The following is an 18,729-nucleotide window of genomic DNA, read 5'->3' as shown; positions in this document are numbered from 1 at the left end:
AATCGCTGACTGAGAAATTCAATTCAACTTTTTTTAAAGTGTTGTGGAAGTGATGCCATCCTGTCGAATTGATAGGAGGCTGTGTGGCGTAATGGCCCATTCCCCTGAGTCAGAAGGTGCCTTCATCACGTGGCCAAACGGGTTGAGTATCAACTTGTAAATCCTTCCGACAAACACCAGTGGCAGGCGGTAAGAGTGGGAGAGATTCCTGGTCAGATATGTGATTGAAAGAACATTGGACCCTCTACCATCCCTATCCATAGCTCCAGATGACAACATGCATGTCCGAGCCACAACAACTCGGACTCCCTGAGTGAACTGTGAAACGCCACCACCACTGATGCCTGAACAGTAGGTTATTGGGAATAAGGCATGGGCGATTAAAGTGCATAGGTTTTATTTTTTCTTTTACCTGAAACCAGTTGAACAGCACAGACCCAGTCCGGCCTTTTACAGTGTGGTTGCTGCATTCAAACACTGCAGGATTTACTGGCATCTATTTTCATTGGGCTAGCAAACTGATTCATTATAGCGAAAGCAGGAATATTAAGGATCTACCATTACACTTCACGTTAAAACATAATACAGCAGACCAATTTATTGTGCAGTGGTGACTGTTTGACATTTATAGGAAGTCTGCTTCACAAAGGATTTCCTTTGGGGACGGGTGCCAGGCTCTCTGCTGGGTATGTGAGATATAGTCCAAACCTACATAGTTCAGCAAGCAGCTGCAGTGTACTGTGTTGTGTAGCGCTGTGCCTGCACAAAGATCCAAGTTTCTTCAATTTGCTCCCGGCAGAGTCTTTCACAGAAGGATTGTCAATTTGGAACAGTCTGGTTTGTTGGCTCCTCCGAAGGTCGGTGCCGTTTTGCTGCTGCGCCTGATTGTTTTCCTCTCTCACTGTACTTGGTGTTGCTCAGGTCTGACTGCTCCTTCTGCTTTCTTTCAGATGACGGAGGGCCGTCGATGTCAGGTGCACCTCCTAGATGACAGGAAGCTGGAACTTCTTGTTCAGGTAAATAGATTTGTCAGCTGCTGGCTTCTTTATAAAAGTGTAATAGAGAAAACAAAACACTGCCGACGTTCATATCTGGGATAAGCACAGAAAATGCGGGAACAACGCAGCGGGTCTGGCAGAACCTGTGGAGAGAGAAACAGAGTTAACTTTTCAGGCCAATGACCTGTCATCAGAACTGAGGTGTTAACCCTGTTTCTCTCAACACAGGCGCTGCCAGACCTGCTGAGTATTTCCAGCCTTTTCAGTTTTTATTTGTGTTATGAAGTGAACTGTTTGAGCCACCATCTCTTCAACTTGAGTAAGGGCGTCTTAGTCTCCAAATACTTCTTACTCCAGAACTTGAAGATTTACATATATGCACACATATATATTATATATATATATGATGCTAGACATCAATATATAGCAACCTTGAATTAAGAGTGGATGATATTTTAAAAGTTTATTAGTTAGAAATGTATCAAAAGCTGATCAATAACACCAGTGCGAGTGTGGCTTCATGAACATTAGAGTGATGAGGATTCAGGCCATTATAGATCCTTGTCCCAGAGTATTTGTGTAAACAAGTGTTTGTCCAGTAAGTTGGCATTTGATAAAGAAGGTTTCCCAGGTGTGGAATAACAAGTGGGGTTTGTTGTTGTATAACCTACAAGTCTCCCACTCTACCCAGAATGGTCACAGATTACCAATGGCAATTTCCATCTCCTGATCTTTCACACAGAGCTGCTGCATCATTGGCTACATTGCCTGAAATTTCAGCATTCAGAAGGCAGCTCAGTTGTTCTGCAATTCCTTCAGATGATTTGTAACTAAAGTTCCGTTTAATTTATTCTTTCATGGGATGTGGGCATCACTGGACAGGACAGCATTTGTTGCCCATCCCCAATTGCCCTTGAACTGAGAGGCTTGCTGGGCCATTTCAGAGGGCAGTTAAGAGTCAACCACTTTGCTGTGGGTCTGGAGTCACATGTAGGCCAGACCAGGTAAGGACAGCAGATTTCCTTCCCTAAAGGACATTAGTGAATCAGATGGATTTTTACAATAATCAATGATAGTTTCCTGGTCATCATGACTGAGACTAGCTTTATATTCCAGATTTATTAATTGAATTTAAATTCCACCAGCTGCCATGGTGGGATTTGAACCCATGTCCCCAAAGTATTAGCCTGAGCTTCACAATTATTAGTCCAGTGACATTACCACGACACGACCTTCTACCCCCCCCTCACTCCGCATTCGAAGCCATTGTGACCAGAACAGTTGATTTCTATCTTCGTGATGTTGCTTCCAGATAACTTCCTACAAAAATCATCTTTACCTCATTGTAATCTCTGGATTACTCCCAGTGCCACATGCTAGCGAGCACAGAAATAGGAGAATAGTGTAGATGAATACGTGGCTTAAGAGTTGGTGCAGGAGGGAGGGTTTTAGATTCCTTGATCACTGGGACCATTTCTAGGGAAGGTGGGACCTGTACAAGCGGGATGGTCTGCATCTGAACCAGAGTGGGACTAACATCCTTGCGGGTGGGTTTGCTAGTGCTGTTGGGAAGAGTTTAAACTAATTCGGCAGGGGGAGGGGACACAGAATGTTAGCAGAATAGGGACAAATAATAACACAGTAAAACAATCAAGTCAGAGGGAGTACAGCTGCATTAAGCTTCAGGGGAGTAAGGCAAGGCTGGATGGCCTCTACTTTAATGCCAGGAGTATTACAGGTAAAACGGATGGGTTAAGGGTGAGGATTGACACGTGGAATTGTGATATAGTAGCCATCAGAGAGACGTGGTTGAGGGAGGGGCAGGATTGGCAGCTCAACATTCCGCGATATAGAATCTTCAGGCGAGACAGCAGAGGGAGCAAAAGAGAAGGAGGCATTGCATTATTAGTTAAGGAGTCAGTGACTGCAGTAAGGAGAGATGATATCTTGGAGGGGGCATCGAATGAAGCTTTGTGGGTAGAGCTTAGGAATAAAAAAGGAGCAGCCACATTGCTAAGTGTTTATTATAGACCCCTAGATAGTCAGCAGGAAATTGAGGAGCAAATATGTGCTCAATTTGGGGAGGTGTGTAAAGACAATAACAATAGGGTAATCACATTAGGTGATTTCAACTTTCCCAACATTAATTGGGACAGACATAATGTTAAGGGCTTGGATGGAATGGATTTCTTGAAATGTGTACAGGAGAACATTTTAGGTCAATATGTAGAGGGTCCAACAAGGGATGGTGCAGTGCTGGACCTAATTCTGGGGAATGAAGCCGGACAGGTGGCTGAGGTGGTGGTGGGGGAGCATTTTAGTGATAGCGAACACAACATGGTACAGTTTAAGTTTGTTATGGACAAAGAAATCGACAAGTTGCAAAAAAATGTTTTGGATTGGGGGAGAGTGGATTTTAGTAAAATAAGGCAGGATCTGGCCAAGGTAGACTGGGAACAGCTACTTGTGGGGAAATCTACAGAGGAGCAGTGAGGGGTGTTCAAAAAGAAAATGGGGAGGGTACAGGCTCAACATGTTCCCTCTAGGGTGATAGGAAGGGGTAACAAGCCCAGATAACCATGGATGGCCAGAGAAATTCAGGATACGATAAGAAGGAAAAGAGAGGCTTTTAGCAGGTACAAGGGAAGCAAATCAGCAGAGGCATTAGTGGAGTACAGACAGTGCAGGGTGGAGCTTAAGAAAGCAATTAGGAGAGCAAAAAGGGGATATGAGAAAGCTCTGGCTGGTAAAAGTAGGGAAATTCCCAAGATATTCTATAAGTATATCAATGGGAAGAGGATAACCAGGGAAAGAGTAGGGCCCATTAGGGACCAAGGGGGCAACCTATGGGTGGAGCCAGAGGACATTGGTAGAACGAATTGGTTGAACGAATACTTCACATCCATCTTCACCCAAGAGAATGAGGATGAAGGTATCGAACTCGGGGAGAGAGACTGTGAGGTTCTTGAGCAAATTGATATAGGGAGTGACAAGGTATTGGAGGTGTTGGCAGGCTTAAAAGTGGACAAATCTCCAGGTCCAGATGATATGTGTCCCAGACTGCTAAGGGAGGCAGGAGAGGAGATCGCAGGGGCTCTGACCCAAATTTTTGTTTCCTCTCTGGCCACGGGGTAGGTGCCAGAGGACTGGAGAACAGCTAATGTGGTTCTGCTATTTAAGAAGTGTTGTAGAGATAAGCCAGGGAACTACAGGCCAGTGAGTCTCACGTCAGTGGTAGGGAAACTATTGGAGAAAATCCTGAAGGAGAGAATCTATCTCCACTTGGAGAGGCAAGGTTTAATCAGGGATAGTCAGCATGGCTTTGTCAGAGGGAGGACACGCCTAACAAATTTGATTGAATTTTTTGAGGAGGTGAGCAGGTGTGTAGATGAGGGTAGCGCAGATGATGTAGTTTATATAGATTTCAGCAAAGCCTTTGACAAGGGAAGCTTACAAAGTAGGCACATGCACATGGGATACAGGGTAATTTGATAAGGTGGATTCAAAATTGGCTTAGTTGTCGGAGAGAGAGAGTGATGACAGAAGGCCGCTTCAGTGACTAGAAGCTAGTGTCCAGTGGCATACCACAGGAATCTGTGCTGGGCACCCTATTATTCGTCATTTATATAAATGACATAGATGACTATGTGGGGAGTAGGATTAGTAAGTTTGTGGAGACACAAAGATTGGCCGGGTGGTTAACAGTGAGGCTGAGTGTCTTGGGCTACAGGAAGATATAGATGGGATGGTCAAATGGGCAGATAAGTGGCAGATTGAATTTAACCCTGAAAAATGTGAGGTAATACACTTTGGAAGGAGTAATTTGACAAGGAAGTATTCAATGAACGGCATGACACTAGATCTCTGAAGGCGGAGGGGCATGTTAGTGGGGTGGTGAAAAAGGCATCTGGGACACTTACCTTTATCAATCGAGGCATAGATTACAAAAGTAGGGAGATTATGTTGGAGTTGTGTAGAACCTTAGTGAGGCCACAGCTGGAGTACTGTGTGCAGTTCTGGTCGCCACATTATAGGAAGGATGTGATTGCACTGGAGGGGGTGCAGAGGAGATTCACCAGGATGTTGCCTGGGATGAAACATTTAAGTTATGAAGAGAGGTTGGATAGACTTGGGTTGTTTTCATTGGAGCAGAGAAGACTGAGGGACGACCTGATCGAGGTGTACAAGATTATGAGAGCATGGACAGGGTGGATAGGGAGCAGCTGTTCCCCTTAGTTGAAGGGTCAGTCATGAGAGGGCATAAGTTCAAGGTGAGGGGCAGGAGGTTTAAGGGGGATGTGAGGAAAACCTTTTTACCCAGAGGGTGGTGAGGGTCTGGAATGCGCTGCCTGGGAGGGTGGTGGAGGCGGGTTGCCTCACATCCTTTAAAAAGTACCTGGATGAGCACTTGGCACGTTATAACATTCAACGCTATGGGCCAAGTGCTGGTAAATGGAATTAGGTAGGTAGGTCAGGTGTTTCTCACGTGTCGGTGCAGACTCGATGGGCCGAAGGGCCTCTTCTGCACTGTGAGATTCTGTGATTCATAAAACATGAGAACATAGATAAATACGATTGACTTTGGAACATCTGCAATTGCTTCGCGATTTTCATTAGGCTATTAACTTCACAAATGAAGAAAAGCTTAGGGCAAATTAGCTTCTCAGACAAAGGTAATTTAATATTCAAGAAGTTTCATTACAAAGTCACTTTACAATATTTGTGACTACAATAATCATCACAGTGTTACTACAAAAAATGATAAAATTGAGAAAGGGTTCGGACTCACATTAACCCCCCAGCCTGTGCTCCCCACTTGTCAATTTACTTACACTCTCTGAATAAAGTAAATTCACTGTCATAAACACCAGTGAATATTTTGAACATCGTAATATTAAAATCCGGAATTATTTCATGTCTCTATTTGAATTTTTAAAAAATTTGTTCTTGGGATGTGTGCATCACTGGCTAGACCAGCATTTATTGCCCATCCCTTATTGCCCTTGAGAAGGTGGTGGTGACACAGATCTACATAGTGATGGGATACGATGTTTTTTCAGTGTTTTCACTGCCTACAATGGTTATGAGTAATGTTAACTAGACTGAATTAACCATGTTGTAATGCTGCAGAAATATGGGCCAACATGCTTGTGATGTAAAATGCAAGGATATAAGTCCAGAGCCTTGATCTCCACTTGCCAGGGAGATGCCTTCTGTGTTTTATATGTTCCAAAATTATAAACATTTATGTTAGGAGTCTGCTTGTGGTTTTCCTGCAAATAGGCACACGTGTGGAAACCTTCCCTTGTACTGAAATCACATGGCTGACTGCACAGTTAGGGTGAGGCACTTCTGCCCAGGGAACTACAATGGCCCCAGTCCGCTTATTTCCCTCCAGCTTGGTACGAAACAATCACAATGAGGCAGAGGGAAGGTTATCCACCCGGTCTCACATTTAGGCAGCTTTGTTGAAGACCAAAATATAAATTAAAAAGGGCAATTTTCTTCTCTTACAAACTTGGAAATAATTGCCAGTGAAAGTTAACATTGAGCAGGTAGCAGCACCAATAGCTCAAGTATTTGCCCAGCGTCCATTATATTGGACATTTTGGCAGGGGTAGCTTGTTGAGACTAAATGAGCCTCAAATTCCCCCGACACGATGACTTAACCTCTTTAGTGAACAAGGACCCTAGTTTTAAAACTGAGTTCTCCTTATGCGGCTAAGTGCTAAAAGGCCAGTCTTTTAAGTACAATGTTTGCTTTAGCAATATGTCAAATACCAGTGGTTTCCAACATGCCATTTTCATCGAACAGTTTAAAAAGAATTTGATTATTTTAAACCCTGGAAAACTAGCCCTGCCTCTGCTCTCCTTTAAATTATCGACATCCACTGGGTTTGTAAGCCCTTTCCCTTCATTAATCATAGTCATTCCCCTTTTATTACTGCCCGAATATTTGGTACTTTTATTCATTGTTTTTATACGACTCGCCTGCTGGAGAGCTGTAGTTTCAGACCCTCCTCCAGAAAACTGGCTGGCACAAATGGTGTAGCTTTTAGATAACAGTTGACCTCTCCTTAATATACTGGAAGTATTGTATTTACTCTAATAAGTGTTTATTTTAAACCTGTTTTGTTGTGCGGAGTATTCATCCTTTTGCTGGACTTGGCTGCTGCACTTGATATCAGTCAGCGTGCTGCTCAGTGGACTCTCATTCAGCTCGCCTGGAATCCTGTCTTATATAGGAGACTGATGGGAGCTGTCGATGGGTTTTAACACAGGCAATGTTATTAAACAGAACATTAGCCTGGGACCAGGTATTTATGGAAAGCAGACAGTTGACATCACAGTCAATGTATTGTGACTTGTAAGTGCAGTGGCTGTGAACTTATTTTTTCTGAGTCACTTGCTTTCCCTGCACCCCCCCCCCCCCCACACACACACACACACACACACACACACACACACACACACACACACACACACAACCACCACCACCACTACCAACCACTCAAATATCTTTTGGTTGTCCAGAGAAAGCTTGTTTTACAAGAAGGTGGCGAATCTATGGAACAAGCTCCATGGGGAAGCAGTGGAGGCAGAAAGGCAAGCACAAGTTGATAGATACTTGGCAGAGAAAGAAGTCTGCAGGAGATAAAAGTATTTGAATATTGTTGAACTTTCAGACCGGGTAGAAGAATGGGAACAGTTTCTTCCGGCTTTATATATTCTCGTGTTGCTAAGTGCCAGTCAACCCATTTTTGAGTCAGCTCTCTAACTGTGAGCACTGTACTACCGTATTTTTATAGATACAACTTCCAGCATGCTGTGACTTTAATTTTCACCCTTTTCATTTAAAACAAATGGCATTAATTGTGAAGTTCAGCGGATCAAACTTTGATAGTTTGTGTGTGCTGTGTAGGCATATGTGTTGTGTGTGTTGTGTGTGTGTGTGTGTGTTATACAAGTGTGGTGTATGTGTGTGTGGTGTATGTGTGTGTTATATGTGTTATATGTGTGTGTGTTTTGTCTGTGTTATACAAGTGTGGTATATGTGTGTGTTGTATGTGTGTGGCATGTGTGTGTGTGTTATGTGTGTATGGTGTGTGTGTGTTGTATGTGTGTGGTGTGTGTGTGTGTGTTATATGTGTGTGTTGTATGTGTGTGGTGTGTGTGTGTTTTGTCTGTGTTATACAAGTGTGGTATATGTGTGTGTTGTATGTATGTGGCATGTGTGTGTGTGTTATGTGTGTGTGGTGTGTATGTGTTGTATTTGTGTGGTGTATGTGTGTTTTGTGTGTGTATGGTGTATGTGCATGTTGTTTGTGTGTGTGGTGTATGTCTGTGTTATTTGTGTTTTGTGTGTGTGTGGTGTATGTCTGTGTTATGTGTGTGTGGTGTATGTGTGTTTTGTGTGCATATGTGTGTGTGCACATTCATTTAACTAAACCTGTCATGATTCCCTGAACCCCCATTGATGTAGACCCCTTAAAGTCATAAAACATCCCAAGACTTTTGCCCAACAACAGTACAAGTCAGTGGCCTGAGTTTACAGGTGGGTATCTAGTACCTGTCTAGTATCTGTCAGTTGAGATGGGTGTAGGGAAACCATGCCCTGTTGAGGACCAAAACAAGATACACATTTGAACCAAATGGCTTGTAAGGTTTCTGCCAAATGATCTAAAGTGAGCCTGGATGCCACTGATAGGTGGAAACTGTTTTTGAATTTGGTTGAAGGTGCTGCAGGTTTCTGCAGCTGATATCTGTAGCTGAATAGCTGTGCCCAACTACCCAACTAAGTCAGAACAGTTCACTGTGACAGCCACTGGGCTTGGTACCAAAAAAATGGTGTTCGACAATGATACCTCATGTAGCAACAGAGAAATGACAACTCAAGGACACTCATGATATTGTCCTGAAGCTCACTAACAGTATTAGGCAGAACTTACACAAGTCACACATTCTTCTTAAAGGGGATAAAGGACAGAGAAGTCATTAGCTTTTGGCATCCCATTGGCTTAATGGGTGAATACATTATATAGATTTGCAACATTACGTACAATCCATTCAGCCCAGCTGGTCCATTCTGGTGTTCCTGCTCCACACAAACCTCCTTTCACCCCTTTTCATCTCACCCTATCAGCATGTCCTTCGACTCCCTTCTCCCCCATATGTTTATTCAGCTTAAATGTATCTACACCATTCAATTCAACTTCTCCTGTGATAATGAGTTCCAGAATTTCGCCACTCTCCGGATAGGAACATAGGGGCAGGAATAGGCCACTCAGCATCAAGCCTGCCCTGCCATTCAATACGTTGATGGTAAGGAAAGTTCCTCCTGAATTACCAAGTCTTCAGAAATGGTTGAGACCGAACCAATTTCCTTCAGTCACCCAGTCGAGCAACATTCATTAGTCAACCAATCTGCATTATCTGCTCTGCGCTTGATGATTATTCTCGCTGTGGCTATCAACAGGCCTCTTTATTTTGAACTCAGATTTAATATTTAAACTGTCCATTACACACTTGCTCTTCAGGGAGTGGTACGAAACCATATACAGTTGCAGCTTGGGCCTGCTGAGCTGAATGATTAGTGGCCGGTGGCTCTTAAACCGATTGTCAGGAAGTGTTTCGAGCACATTGTGTCAAAGTGTTTTTTAGATCCTCTTGCTTCCCATATTGATCAGTTACAGTTTGCCCGTCAACCTCATGGGGAGGATTTATCCCCTTGTCAGCGGTCTCCTGCCGCCTACCCCCCCCCCCCCACCCCGTCCGCAATTGGGGCCGGACTACAATTTCACACTGGCCGGCCAATTCAATACCACCCAGCGTGAAACACCAGCGGCAGCGCTCAGCGCGGCCTGTGTGTGGGGGTGGGGGTGAAGCGGGCAAACAGGAGCTTCACTCTTGCGCGCTGGTGCACTGGAAAAGCTCCCCGAGGCACAGAGCTACCTCAGGGAGATGAATCTTCCAAAATAAATGGGCTAATGCTCACTGGCTAGACTGGCCCTCGAGTTAGGTATCAGAGAGTCGACTGCATCCTTGGTAATACATTGCAGCACGAGTCACTGAACTCGAGAGAGCTCTGCATCATTTTCGTCCTGACGATGTTGGATGAAGGTGTCACAACTATGTACGAAAGCAAAAATACTGCAGGCGCCGGAAATCTGAAATAAAAACAGTTAACGCTAGAGACACTCAACTTTGCGGAGAGAGAAACAGAACCCTCAGGCGGAGTTTTCCAGTCCGGCCACCGGGAGACCTGAAGTTCCCGACCAAAGTCAACAGGCCTTTTGCTGGTCTGTCAAATTTTCTGCCGGCACCCCCCACCCCCGCCTTTGACGATTCCTAGAGCGGGAAAATCCGGCCCATTGTTTCAGGTTGATGACCTATCCTAAGGAAAGTGTTCAAGCTGTAACAGCTTTTAAACAAGTACCGGGGGGGGGAGGGGGGGTGGGGGGTGGAAAAGAACAAAAGTGAAGGACTGTGATAGGATGGAAATCAGACAGATCAGGTAATGAATGGGATGATGGTACAAGGTGAAAGACACATGTGCTTTTTGACATTTAAATTATTGTTATTTATAAACAAACTTTTTCGCATAGACACTACCCCTTTCGTTTGTATTTACAAGGAGCACAATCACACCTGAGGACACGTAACAATAATAGGACATAAATCCTATTTTATACTAGTTTTAAACATTGGCATGGAAAATTACTACTACTGATGAACAAACAGAATCTGCTTCCTCTGGGTGCACTTGGTCAATGCTGCTTTTCTTCCATTTTGAGCATGCTGCTCTCAAACCCTGCTGTGTAACAGAGAAGCCAAGCTTAAAGTGCTTCTTCCTCTCGCAAGTAATTATCAGAAGGCATGTTCTAATCAAGGCAGTAAAGAGGAAATGAATCTGCCCGCGGCACTGTAATTAGAGCCTCTCAACTGATTGCTTGAACTCAGCATGTTGACTGCCTGGAGGGACTCCATGGTGGCACAGACGAAAAGGAGCCCTTGATGCCCATTGAGAGGCAGGGCAGGGAAGCACTTAAGAGGAAGAGGGTGGTGCTCTAGAGTGCTGCAATTATCCCAGGCTTGACATCAGCAATGCTCAGCTGGCATTGGTTGGCAAACTGAGTGCTTGAGGTGCTTAGCGGGTGGGCAAGCCAGTTTTTAACTCCTTCCAAGGATGTGGGTCCAAACTGTTGATCTCTCCAATATTCCCCCTTCCCGTTTGCCCAAGGTTGCAGACTAACTAGTCAGTCAAGTCTCATCCTTTTGCAATGAGATCCACTCATCTTCGGCCTATGACGTAACACTTTTGAAGAGAAGCGGGACCCCCATGAGCTGGATTCTACGCTCCCCCGCCAGCGTGTTTAAAGGCAGGAGGGCTCATAAAATCCAGAGTCTGGCCTTCCCAGCCGAGCCAGGCTGGTCTCCTGTTTTGCGATGGACGAGGAAGGTGTCAGACAGCCCACATGCCCTTGGGCTTATTGAGGCCCTTCAGTGGCTAATTATTGGCCACTTAAGAGCTTCATCCAGCCTCTGCCACTATTTTGGCAACAGATTGGTGAAGCCCCTGCCAAGCAGGTCCGGCAACTTTTACTGGCTGTGCTGCTGTTGGGCAAGGGTGGGGAACCTCCTTTGAGGATCCCACATGCCCATCGGAGGCATTTCCCCAACCCCCCTCCTCCAAAATCATACCCCCCCCACCCCCCTTTAACCCTTCTCCTAGCCTCTCAAACCTGGCCCCCACTGACCCTCAACTCCCTGACTGAGGCCCCCCACCGATACCCTGGATTTACCATCAATCCGGCCTCCATAATCTCCTCTTGTTGGAGCTCTGGCTGTAGTTCCGCTCGAACTTGGTGCTGCTGGGACTATGGAGCCAGCAGCCAATCAGCTCCCGAAGGCGGCATTCCCTCCCCAGATAGGGGTGGAAGTCTCACCCTGAGCCAGTTAACATCCCGCCAAGCATAATATGGCTGCTGGGCTGTTGGCTTTATCGTGGGCAGGCTACCCACTGACTTTTTAGTTGGGGTGTGGGCAGGACCAGTGCCCTGTAAAATCCAGCCCCATCTGTTCGAATTTGCGTGCAATCTCAGCGTCTTAAAGGATAAGTCTCTCACCCAAAGGTTTTATATGTTGACTCCAACAGTGAGCTATAGTTAAGGGCAGCCCAGAGGTGAGTTGAGAAGAAATGGGGGCTATACTGAGAGGACAGTTGCACAGACAGGGAGAGATGTGCAGGAGAATAATGCATCAATGTCATTGTCTGTGATGTTTCCCAGTGAATTGAATCCAGGACTCAAATACTTGCTCCTGTAACTTTACACTTGATGGAGTTCAGTTGCGGGGTGGGGGGGGGGGGCGGGGGGGTGTCGGAATATGCTGCGGACCCTAAGGGACAGTACAGTAGACCGTGTTAAGTTCTTCAATCTGTGCCTCATCTCATTGGAGTTTAAGAGAAATTAAAAGGTAGAACTAAGGGTCAGTGAAGGACATGCCCAGAGGCTATATATACAACATTCTTTCTTAAAATTTTGTTTTATTTTTCTGGCATGTGGGTTTCGCTGGCTGGAACTGCATTTATTACCCATCCCTAGTTGCCCTTGAGAAGGTGGTGGTGAGCTGCCTTCTTGAACCGCTGCAGTCCATGTGGTGTAGGTACACCCACAGTGCTGTTAGGGAGGGGGTTCCAGGGTTTTGACCCAGACCCAGTTGTTTCTATTCAAATGCTAATCTGTTTATTTTAACTGATTAATACCTGTGCAAGTACCATGCACAGCACTGTGATAAAAACACATTCAGCAATCGTGTTGAATTTTCACCATTCAGACATTGCCGAAGGAGGAGTTTTAATTCCAGGTGGTGTCAGCAGCCGGAATGTGCCGGCTTGTTGCTGGAGATAGTCTACAGAGAGGCCTGCTGTGTTTTTGTGACTGGGCCGCATGAATATTAAAAGCTGCGAACTCCCTGTGTGAAATGGGGAGGCAGGGCTGGTGAATAACAAATGGCCAGGATCCCGCTTCTTGGCACTCAGGTAAATCATTGCGGGGGTGAGGGGGAAGGGAGTGGAGACAGGGGAGGGGTTATCCGGAAAGCTCTACAAATGTGGAATGGGGGTGCGGGGAAGGTTGTGGTAGCAGTGGAGCCTGAGAATCACTCCCACGACTGCAAATAAAAATAACTTTTTGCACTTCTCTGTGAAGGTGCCTTAGCCTAGCTGGCAGGTTTTATGGAGCGGGGCCTTGTGTGACAGGCTTGGCTGATGGGGTTTTGCCCCAGCATGCTTTGCTGAGCAGATCTCCATGGCAATCATTCTGCCCAGCGGACCATAAAATGACTTTGGGGTCCAAACAAAATCATTCCTTAGATTTACCTGTTATAGCTAGTGCTTCCTTCCACCTGAATCAGGCAGGTGCCCCCACCAACCCCCCCCCAAGGATCGCCCAAGAATGTTTTGAAATGGTCACAGGCTGATAAAAGAACAGTAAGTGTATTTTAACTCCCAATTTCATCTTACCTTCTGCTAGCCACAGGTTTTTGAAATTCTGAGTTAGCTGGCTGTACAATAGGGAACTTTGACCCTTTGCCTACAGTACATGCTGGCTGGTCAATCAGCAGGTGCTGAGGGATACTGCTCACGTTACATAGTTTGTCGCAGAGCATCAACCCAACGCCTACCTCCCTTTGTCAGGTGCCATTCTGGAACCCATTTGACCCCAGGGCAGTTCTTTGCTGTTTTGGAATGGGATTCCTGTTTAAGTTTCCTTTGTCGTCCCCTCCCACACCACCCATCCCTGTCAAGCCCAGAACGTACAGAGATGAAGCAACATTCGCACTGCACAAGTGCCAGGCAATGACCATCTCCAACAAAAGAAAATCTAACTGTCTCACCTCGAAATTCAATGGCATTACCATAGCTGAATCCCCCGCCATCAACACCCTGGGGGTTACCATTGACCAGAAATTTAACTAGACCGGCCATGTAAATACTGAGTCTGTAAGAGCAGGTCAGGCTGGGAATTCTGCGGTGAGTAACTTGCCTTCTGACTCCTCAAAGCCTGTACACAATTCAGGAGTGTGATTGAATGCTCTCCATTTGCCTGGATGAGTGCAGCTCCAACAACACGAGAAGATCGATGCCATGCAGGGCAAAGCAGCTCGCTTGATTCTCACCCCATCCACAACTTTAAACAGCCCCTCCCTCCAACATAGGCAGTATTACAAGACACACTGTAGCAACTCACCAAGGCTTCTTAGGCAGCACCTTCCAAACACGCAACCTCTACCACCTAGAAGGACAAGGGCAGCAGATAGATGGGAACACCACCACTTGCAAGTTCCCCTTCAAGCCATTCACCATCCTGACTTGGAAATATATCGCTGTTCCTTCATTGTCGCTGGGTCAAAATCCTGGAACTCCCTCCCTAACAGCACTGTGGGTGTACCTACACCACATGGACTGCAGCAGTTCAAGAAGGCAGCTCACCACCACCTTCTCAAGGGCAATTAGGGATGGACAATAAATGTTTTCTTTGCGGGGACACTCACATCCCATGACAAAAAGAATTGGAGCACCTGCACAGTTTACCTGGTGGAGATCGATTAACCCAGGAGAGATCTGACATTCTTACTGATTCCAGTGGATCAATGCCAAATCAGGCAGTGCAATTGCCCTTTGAAGCAGCAGCAGAACATGTTAATTTAAATTAGCTTCCAATATGCAAATGCACACTCCTGTCATGATGGATAAAGGCGTAATTGGGGAAAATTTATATTGTCTTCTGCAAAAAAAAAATCTAGAGCAGATTTATTTCATCCGATACATGAAAGGTAAGTATGAATTATTTAAAGAACATTTAATTATTAAACCCAGAATTTTATATTAACTTAAAACATGTTTATCTTGGCTGGATATCTGCTGAATTGTATTCCAATTATATAAATCTTGTTTGTCCCTTAATCCATTGAGTTTGTAATTCACTCAGATACTTAACATTCTGACTCCATGAATGTAAAAGCTAACATGCACCTCATAACTATGTAGCACTGTTGATAGATGAATTCTGAAAATGGTATAAATGCTTATTGGTATAGTAGAGAATAGGAGGAATTTAGATTGTTGTAATATCCATCTGTTTATTATCTGCTGTCCTAACATAATTATTTGCCAGTTCATTTGCAAAGAGTTTTATAGCAACCATGGCCTAATTGTTTCCCTCAAAACCTGAGCACTTTACAAATTAGGTGAAATTTCTAAGAGCAGGAGGAGGCCATTTAACCCCTTGGGCCTGCTAACCCATTCATTAAAATCATGGCTGGTCTGTTACCGAACTCGGCCTTGCCCTCATCGACCATCTCCATTACCTCGTCAAAAAACTCCAGCAAGTTAGTTAGACATGATTTTCCTTTAACAAACCTATGCTGACTCTTCCGAATCAATCCATGTTTTTCCATGTGACTATTAATTCTATCCAGAATAATTGCTTCTAGAAGTTTCCCCCACCACCAAAGTTAAACTGACTGGTCAGTAATTGCAGGGCAGATCTTTACAATGTTTTTTGAACAAGGGCGTAATGTTTGCAATTCTTCAGTCCTCTGTCGAATCCAGGGAACATTGAAAGATTATTGCCAGTGCCTCTGCAATTTCCACTCTCGTTTCTTCAATATAGTTGGATGCATCTCATCCAATCCCGGTCCCTTATCAACCTTAGGTACCGACAGCGTTTCCAATACCTCTTCCTTATCAATTTTAAACCCTCCTAGCTGATGGTCAGAACTGCTGTCAGCTTCGACTAGTACCCTTAAAACCATATCTAAGAAGGAGACATTACTTTCAGAAGAATGGAGGGTGAGTCATTGAAATTCAGAGGACAGTGATCATTATATCATAAGGTTTAGGATGACGATGGAAAATGACATTGGTAAATCCAGAGTAAGAGTAATCAACTGGCACAGAGCGGACTTCAATGGGGCAAGAACGGAGCTGGGCCGGATAGATCGGAACCAAAGGTTGGTGGGAGAAACATAGCTGAACGATGGGCTGCCTTCAAAGAGGAGATAATTTGGGCACAGTTAAGGTATATTCCCTCAAAAAGCAAAGGTAGGACAAACAAACCCAGGGCTCCCTGGGTGACAAAGGAGATGGAAACTAAGAAAAAGTGTGCGTACGACAGGTGTCAGGTAGCAAAAACAATTGAGAACCAAGCTGAATACAGAAGGTTCAGAAGGGGTGTGAAAAAGCAAGTACAAGAAGCAAAAGAGGGATTATGAAAAAAGACTGGCAGCTAACATAAAAGGAAATCCCAAAGTATTCTATAAGCGCATCAGTAGTAAAAGGGTGGTAAAAGGAGGAGTAGGGCTGAATAGGGACCAGAAAGGGGATTTACACATAGAGGCAAGAGGCGTGGCTGAGGTGTTAAATACTTTGCATCTGTTTTTACCTACGAGGCAGATGCTGCCCAGGCCATGGTGACAGAAGAGGGAACTCAGTCACTAGAAGGGTTTAAAATTGATAAGGAGGAGATATTGGATAAGCTGTCAGTACTTAAAGTTGATAAGGCGCTGGGACTGGATGAGATGCATCCAAGAATAATGAAGGGAATGAGAGTGGAAATTGCAGAGGCACTGGCAATAATCTTTCAATGTTCTCTGGATTCGGGGTGGTGTCGGAGGACTGGAGAATTGTAAACATTACACCATTGTTCAAAAAAATGATGTAAAGATCTGCCCTGCCATTACTGACCAGTCAGTTTAACCTTGGTGGTGGGGAAACTTTTAGAAGTAATTATTCTGGATAGAATTAATAGTCACATGGAAAAACGTGGATTGATTCAGAAGAGTCAGCATGGATTTGTTAAAGGAAAATCATGTCTAACTAACTTGCTGGAGTTTTTTGAAGAGGTTACAGAGATGGTTAATGAGGGTAAGGCTGTTGATGTGGTGTATATGGACTTTCAAAAACGCTCGATACAGTACCACACAACAGACTTGTGAGGAAAGTTATAGCTCATGGAATAAAAGGGACAGTAGCATCATGGATACAAAATTGGCTGAGGGATAGGAAACAGAGAGTAATGGTTAATGAGCATTTTTCAGGCTGGAAGAAGGTTTGTACTGGAGTTCCCCAGGGATTGGTATTGGGACCCTTGCTTTTCCTGATATGTACAAATGATCTAGATCTTGATGTGTAGGGGACAATTTCAAACAAATGTGTAGGGGAAAATTTGCAGACAATACAAAACTTGGGAGAATTGCAAACCATGAGGAGGACGGTTTAGAACTTCGAAAGGACATTGACACATTAGTGGAGTGGGCAGATAGATAGCAGATGAAGATAAATGTAGAGAAGTTTGAGGTAATACACTTTGGTACAAAGAACATGAAGAGACAGCATAAAATAAAGGACACTATTCTAAAGGGTGTGCAGGAGCAGAGAGACCTGGGTGTATATGTACATAAGTTATTAAAGTTAGCAAGGGAGGTAGAGAGAGCTGTTACTAAAGCATACAGTATTCTAGGCTTCATTAATAGGGGCATGGAGTACAAGAGCAGGGAGGTTATGATGAACTTATATGAGACACTGGTTAGACCTCAGCTGGAGTACTATGTACAGTTTTGGGTGCCACACTATAGGAAAGATGTGAACACATTGGAGAGAGTGCAGAAGAGGTTTAAGAGCATGATTCCAAGGATGAGACATTTCAGTTATGTGGAAAGATTGGAGAAGTTGGGACTGTTCTCCTTGGAGAGGAGAAGGCTAAGAGGAGACTTGATAGAAATTTTCAAAATCATGAGGGGTCTGGACAGCGTAGATAGGGAGAAACTGTTCCCACTAGTAAATGGATTGAAAACCAAAGGGCACGGTTTTAAAATGTTTTGCAAAAGAAGCAAATGCAAAGTGACAAAAAATATTTTCACACAGCCAGTAGTTAGGGTTGGAATGTACTGCCTGGAAGTGTGGTGGAGGTAGGTTCAATTGAGGCATTCAAGAGGGCTTTGGATGATTATTTAAATCGAAACAATGTGTAGGGTTATGGGGAAATGGCAGGAGATTGGCACTAAGTTAAAATGCTCAGAGAGCCAGGTGCAGACACAAAGGGCCGAATGGCCTCGTTCTACACCATAACAATTCTGTGTTTCTGTGATAACACTGCTGCTGTGTGGACACTGCACATAAAGGCTGCCAATCACTCTATTTCTTAAGTGGTAGACCACCAACTTTGTTGTGTGCAGCCGCTTTCTAAATAAGTGACAGTGTGCTCCTTACACACACTGAGGTGGTCATAGAATGATTTAAATTGAACGGCTTCAGCAACACAACTTTCAAGAAATATGAGTCATTATGACTACAGCCCATGTTATTCTCTGAGCAGGCTAAGTCCCAGAGGGAGAATGTCTTACTGATCATCGTCTTTATTTTGTATTTTGAAAACAAGGGAAAGAACTACTGAGCCCAGGAACATACAATCCCAGGAACACTTTTAGGATTTTAAAATTAAAAGATTTATTAACAAGAAGAAAAGGACTTAATCATGCAAGATTAAAGTTGCACAGTTAACAGTCTTACAAAACATTCCACAACCACCGGCCCCCCCCGCAAAAAACCCCACTTGGTCAGAACACACAGGTAAACTACTTGGCAACTGCTCCCTTCTGGATTTTTAACCATAAAAATCTATTAATATCACCCAAGGCAAAAACTGCTGTCACTTTAGTGAAGGTATAC

General features: G+C 44.4%; 1 protein-coding gene across 2 annotated transcripts in view; it reads left to right on the top strand.

The window, feature by feature from the left end:
* The window catches only part of frmd4a (FERM domain containing 4A), a 559,644-nt gene that overhangs the window by 215,111 nt on the left and 325,804 nt on the right, over positions 1–18,729 (top strand). For both annotated transcript variants that reach the window (XM_041203005.1, XM_041203004.1), the window contains exon 2: positions 951–1,016. In XM_041203005.1, coding sequence (XP_041058939.1) covers positions 951–1,016 — 66 coding nt within the window. The remainder of the gene's footprint in view (positions 1–950; positions 1,017–18,729) is intronic.

Source organism: Carcharodon carcharias, chromosome 13 (genome assembly GCF_017639515.1).
Source record: "Carcharodon carcharias isolate sCarCar2 chromosome 13, sCarCar2.pri, whole genome shotgun sequence".
Lineage (NCBI taxonomy): Eukaryota > Metazoa > Chordata > Chondrichthyes > Lamniformes > Lamnidae > Carcharodon > Carcharodon carcharias.
Note: the sequence above shows the minus strand (reverse complement) of the source record. Positions and strands in the feature narration are given on the sequence as shown.